At 38.4% G+C, this 6,246-nt stretch overlaps 1 protein-coding gene across 1 annotated transcript; it reads right to left on the bottom strand.

Annotated features, from left to right (window-relative positions):
- Positions 1-1,612: 1,612 nt before the first annotated feature.
- Positions 1,613-5,833, bottom strand: LOC123865215 (ATP synthase subunit gamma, mitochondrial). The gene is made up of 7 exons (XM_045906096.1): positions 5,671-5,833; positions 5,316-5,489; positions 4,766-4,844; positions 4,278-4,335; positions 3,525-3,682; positions 2,796-2,960; positions 1,613-2,410 (listed from the first exon to the last, which is right to left on the bottom strand). The coding sequence occupies exons 2-7, from the start codon at positions 5,477-5,479 to the stop codon at positions 2,144-2,146; spliced, it is 891 nt and encodes a 296-aa protein (XP_045762052.1). The 5' UTR covers positions 5,480-5,489; positions 5,671-5,833; the 3' UTR covers positions 1,613-2,143.
- Between the last annotated feature and the right edge of the window lie 413 nt (positions 5,834-6,246).

Below are 6,246 nucleotides of genomic sequence, written 5' to 3'. Positions count from 1 at the left end.
GATACGAGGTCTCCGAGTCTACTGGTATTTTGGGCACTCTTTTGTCCTCTGAGAAGTGAGAAAGCTGAAAAAGCAAATGCCTGCCTGAATATCTCTGCAAAAACTCTGCCAAAACTTTACAAAATATTATGTGCGATAACAGGCAACACCAGAGGTCAACACTGACAATCCTATAAAGCGGAATTTAGTATTTACATTACGAAATTAGTGGCACGAAATTAGTTTAGGACATTTTGAATAATTTGATTAAGGGCGCGTTTGGAACCCTCGTAGCTTTAGTTTTAAGTTTACGTACCTACTTATAATTATACCTACGTGTAATTAATTATCACCACTATACTAGGTATAATGATATTAATATCATCTTTTAAATTGGACAATCAAAAGGTGTAACTACCTAACTATTAGTACTTACCTATTTTGAATAAATGATTTTGACTTTTGACTAATTTCATTTTCAATTGCACATGTAAACGTCTAATTTCGTAATGCATTCCTATTGCATGCCTCGTGAACCTTCCATGTAGGCACGACACCCTACGCCACAGCAAGCTACCGTCTTCCCAGGGTCGCATGATAATATTATTTTATGGCCACCCTAGTCAGGACTCATAATTTCGGCGCTAAAGCAATTTTAAGAGCGATAAAATTTTCATGAAGTTTTACGTTCCAATAGAGCGTCGTAATCGTAATAATAATATTATACATTCGCCGTCCGTATAAATTAATATACGTTACATACCTAGGTACTTAGTCTTAGGTACCTATGCACGTTATTATATTTAACTAGCTGACGCCCGTGACTTCGTCCGCGTGGATTTAGGTTTTCGAAATCCCGTGGGAACTCGTTGGTTTTCCGGGATAAAAAGTAGCCTATGTGCTAATCCAGGATATTATCTATCTACATTCCGAATTTCAGCCAAATCCGTCCTGTAGTTTTTGCATGAAGGAGTAACAAACATACACACACACACACACACATACAAACTTTCTCCTTTATAATATTATAGTGTGATTGTCATAGTACTTACTAGGTAGGTATAATAATGCCGTTCAAAATGAGAACTCATTCAACGCCATTTTAACTTTGTGTCAACAGTCATGTTCAAAAGTACGATTTTAGTCCTTACTTTTGACATGATAGTTGACAGTTAAAATGGCGAGTGAGTTCTCATCTTGTACGGACTATATCTACATATTTCGCACCTTTAGTGCCTTAATGTAAGTTTTACACCATTTTGTTCTCCATAAATCCATCAAAGAAGTGATTTCCAAAATTCTTTTTTCTTCTACAAAGGTCTTCTGTCAGCTTGGTTTCATGTTTTGGTGAAGACCTGTAGTAGCAGTTTCGGAAATAGAGGATGATGGAACTACTCAACGGATAAAAACAAATCCATATATTATTATAAATGCGAAAATATTGGTCTGTCTGCTAGCTTTTCACGGCCCATCTGTTTAACCGATTTTGACATAATAGAGATAACTAACATTCCGGGGACGGAAATAATGACGGCTACTTTTTATCCCGGAAAATGCAGTAAATTCCCACGGAATTTTAATTTTAAAAACCTAAATCCACGCGGGGGAAGCTGAGGTATAAAATAAAACAAGCTTTACTAAACAGTACTTTAATGCTATCCACCACTTGATCCTTACATGAAATTCAAAATACGCGGCCACAGAATCGAACAAGTGTAAAAGACTATTTGCAAAGGTGGTAAAGCCAGTTATGTGTTTGCGTGCGATTTGCAAATACTCAGTAACGCTCGTTCGGGAATGTCAGTTGTATTTACATCACTATTGAAAAAAAACCAAATGATCGAAAACTTTAAACTATTGGTTCCACAGCATACATTAGAATCTGAATTCATCCACGGTATTTAAATCATTTAGTATTACTTTTTACCAGACTACAAATAAAGCCAAAAGAAAGGGTTATGATTTTATAAACAATATTTTATACTTATAATAAGCTTTCGATTGCAATAAATATTTTTTTGTTATAATAGTTACAAGTATAATAGAAGCAATACGATTTTAATTCCCGCCAGCCAGTTTTGTTATGGTAAATTTGACAAATGACAGATAAGAAATTCCCGCCAAATGAATACCATAGACAATTTTTTTTGTTTTTTTTTTTTTTTTAATCCAAAGCCGCGGCACCGGAGATGATCTCGATGAGCTCGCGGGTGATGACGGCTTGGCGAGTGCGGTTGAAGGTGAGTGTGAGTTTATCGATCATCTCTCCAGCGTTCTTGGAAGCGTTGTCCATGGCCGTCATGCGCGATGATTGTTCGGAGCAGGCGCCCTCCTTGAGCGCGTAGAACAGCATCGAGGCGAGGGAGAATTCCATGTAGGACTGTAGGACGTCCGAGTCCAAGGAGTCGTAGATTGCCAGTTTTGGAGCATTCTGTAAAAGAAAAAAGTAACGATTAATGTTGCAAATGCGCAATGTAGAAAATTCTAGTCAAGGCACAACAATGTATTGGTTGATTCTGGGTTCAGCTGCTCAATTGCAAAGTCTTGACTTTGCGATTGGGTATTGTAAAGTCTACATATCCTGAGGATGCTCCGGTGTTGGGGCGAAACGTACGTCGAGTAGTTTTGGGATTTGTGTGGTGCTATGTGGTGGTGGTGCGTATTGCTTGCTTGGTGGCTGGCTTTTCCTGCATGTTTATCAGTGGGAGGGCGGGCGGTGCATATTGCATGCTGCATGTTGCACCATAGATTGCCTGGTTTAGCGGATTATAGTAAATTAAGCTTTTGGTTCCTTGTAAAATAAATGTTCAGCATACCTCAACAGCATTCCTGCTGAAGAGCGGCAGATCGGCCTGCGAGTAAGACACGACGGACTTAAACTTGTTGTAGATGATCTTGCCGGAGCCGAAGTCGTAGCCCGACGTCAGCACCGCGCTCGCGATGCGCGCCGCGTCCAGGAACGTGGGCGGCAGCCGGCCGATCTGTAACACGAGTTGCTCAAGTGAAACTTCTTGCTGCTGAAGTGAAAGTACTTGCTATTGAAGTGAAACTACTTGTTTCTGAAGTGAAACTTTTTGTTGTTGAAGTGAAACTTCTTGCTATTAAAGTGAAACTTCTTGCTGTTGAAGTGAAACTTCTTGCTGCTGAAGTGAAACTTCTTGCTGCTGAAGTGAAACTTCTTGCTATTGAAGTGAAACTACTTGCTGTTGAACTTTGAAGAGAAACTTCCTGATATTGAATCAAAAATACTTTGAAACCTGCTTGCCTGAGAGTTCTCTTCATAAAGTTTTCAAAGGTGAGTGAAGTGTGCCAATCCACAGACTATTGGCCAACCCCTTCTCATTCTGAGAGGAGAACCGTGCTCAGTGTAAGTCAGTGCTGGTTTAACGAGTATGATGAGGTGATAAGCTCACCTCGTTGCAAAAAAGCTCTCTGAACGTCTCTGTAGAAGGCCCGCGACTCATCGCCCGCACAGATCATTTTGATGTTCTCGGTTCCAGGCTCAGCCAGCTGGTTGATGATGATGATGAGTGTGATCAGCTCACCTCGTTGCAAACGCTGATGATGTGCTTGCTGTAAAGTCTCTGCAGGATGGCGCGAGACTTGTCGCCCACACAGATCACTTTGATGTTCTCCGCGCCAGGCTCGGCCAGTCGCGTGCGGATCACCTTCGACACCCCAGTGTGCACCGCGCCGCACAGACCTGGACAAAAGCATCCATTTCAGGGCTCCATTAGAGGGACTGCTTGCAGACGATATTAGAAAGAAAAACGTTTATTCTTTTAGATAAGAATATTAGACTCTGTTCATAATAGTAGCTATTATCAAACATCAAATAAAATAAAATAAAATTTCTTCATTTCAGGCCTTAACCCATATTTAGTTGGAGCTTGTCTATTTTGAAATGACGCGCCCCACTACATAATTTTGTTGACTTAGATGTAAATTGCGATGGTGGGGCGCGTCATTTCAAAATAGACAAGCTCTAGTACAATATTTACTTTAAAACTACCTATGTTAGTAAACTTAAAAATTAAATAAAAAAAACCTTAATATAAATATTTGCTGGTACACACTGAGGCACTGAGTACATACACATGTGTATATATCCAGTGCCTCAGTACAGGGCAGTCAAGCTTTTCCTTAGCCTGGGATATATAGAGCGCACTTTGCTTAGATATAAGACACTGTTAAAAAGAAACGGCACTATACCCCTGACATTTTGTCTCGTTTTAACTGAAGCTTAAGTCTAACCAAAGTTAAAGTACAATCCATAGACCTCATCCTTAGACTATTACCTCTGTCAGAAGTCATTGCAATCATTAGCTGCTTGGGTTCATCTTCGGGGGGAGCTACCTGCAAAAACAAAACTATATTTTAAAAAACTGGCCGGCAAGTCTGACTCGCACACAGAGGATTCCGTAGCTTGGAAAGCATATATTTTATGTAAATACTGTTACAAATATACTATCTTTTTATTATAACTTATTATTTATGTAGTCTCAAAAACAAATCAATTCTATTTGGGAACATAAAAATAATAAATAATGGTTGCATCTAAATACATGACATTTTTTTTAGATAGCTTATTTTATCTAATTTTATCTTCGTATCCCTCAAATGATACCTTTACATTTTCATAGCCAAATTATTTTGAACCAAATGGAATTGAATTTTTTTGATACCAAAACGAATGGTTAGATGACGCATCTTGTTTGTATGAAAATAAAATTAATGAGGGTTCCATTTCATTATGAAGTACAGAGCTCTAAAAATGATAAATCACCTCAGCTTTTGTGTAAAACTGCACAGAACCTTCGCCGTATGGACGAGCAGCCCTCAAGTCTCGCTCAGCGCGCGTATATCTGGAAACATTTTTATGTATAGGCAACAAATTTTATAGACTACACCAGTACTACCACTTTTATAAGTCGCATCAGCAAAATTTGTTTGCACAGACAAGTGCAACCTAACGACAACTAAAACCGAATGTACATGAATAAAATACAAACGTTAAAAACCTAATTCCACACAGATGGTCACAGGCTAGCTAGTCAGTTAGTTATAAAATATACCTCAGAAATTTGAGACCAAGTTTAACAAAGTTGATCAAGTTTGAGTTTGAAACTTAATTATTTGGGCATTTGGCATGAGAATTTTTTCATCCTTTTGTTTAAAAATATCTGCATCGAGGTAAGTTCTAATTTCTAACCAACTTCCAAACTCCTCAAAGCTTCTTAATTTGGCTGTGATTCTGAGCTTAGTAAATTTTAAAACATTTAAGTACCTAGGTAAGTACCTGTAACTTTTTTAATACACTGAAAACGTTCTCTTACTTGGCAGCTGACACCATCTTCATGGACTGGGTAATCTTTTGGATGTTCTTAACCGACTTCAAACGCATGGAAATGGCTTTCAAGGTGGCCATATTCCGGGTTTGCTGCTGGTTGGCCACCAGGGTCACCTGGGTGCACACACCCGGAGCGAAACGACCCAACATTTTCACGGCTCTGAAATTATTAACACAGCTACTAAAAATGCAGGTTATGTCTCCCAAGTTATGTAAGACTTCAACTCTCTTTGACCGTAAATAAATGCTTGATTTAAGATCGAATACGTTTTACGCATATCAATTACGTAATAATCACTGGGAAATAGGTATTTATTAGTGAAAATAGCACAAATACTAACTTTTATTGGATTTTTTTATCGAATTACTACACCCAGCCGACAAAAAAGTCGCTGGTCGGAAGGACGACGACGTTCGTTCTTGCAGTGTTGCCAGTAGAAAACTCAAAACATTAAAATCGAAACAAGTTAAATAACTCAGAAAAATATATGCTCATTATCGATCTTATTAGATGCCTAATTAAAAAAAAATTAAAAGCGTTCTTAATTGTACGATGGTACGGAACCAATTGCATGCGCGTCCGACACGCAGTTGACTGATATTTTCACGTTATTATGTCAACTAGGTATCAAGTCAAGCCTTCACTCGCATAAGATTAGAACCAGAATAGTAGCCGGAGACCGGAGCTAATCTAGCTTTCTAAAGGCTTACCCTTAAATTAATATTTCTAATTTCTATAGCAACACTATCAGCTGATTTTCTGCCATGCTCCCTGTCAGGCTATGCGCTCAATGCGCTGTCACTGTCACATGATTACACAACCAAAAAAAATAGTATAAAAAGTAATATGAAAGTCCATACATAATATTGATCTTTAATTCAGTCGAGTAGTATTTACAAGACTGATTAGTGATTCA

This window comes from Maniola jurtina, chromosome 5 (genome assembly GCF_905333055.1).
Source record: "Maniola jurtina chromosome 5, ilManJurt1.1, whole genome shotgun sequence".
Classification (NCBI taxonomy): Eukaryota; Metazoa; Arthropoda; class Insecta; order Lepidoptera; family Nymphalidae; genus Maniola; species Maniola jurtina.
The sequence above is the reverse complement of the archived record's forward strand: the minus strand, read 5'-3'. Positions and strand labels throughout refer to the sequence as shown.

Bases quoted from the DNA above. Each gene is read 5' to 3' on its own strand.
- LOC123865215 (XM_045906096.1), bottom strand. From the start codon at position 5,479: ATGTTGGGTCGTTTCGCTCCGGGTGTGTGCACCCAGGTGACCCTGGTG. The intron at 4,845-5,315 runs GTAAGAGAACGT...AAATGTTTCCAG, and splicing joins AAGATGGTGTCAGCTGCCAA to ATATACGCGCGCTGAGCGAG. The intron at 2,961-3,524 runs GTGAGCTGATCA...CTCGTGTTACAG, and splicing joins TCATCAGCGTTTGCAACGAG to ATCGGCCGGCTGCCGCCCAC.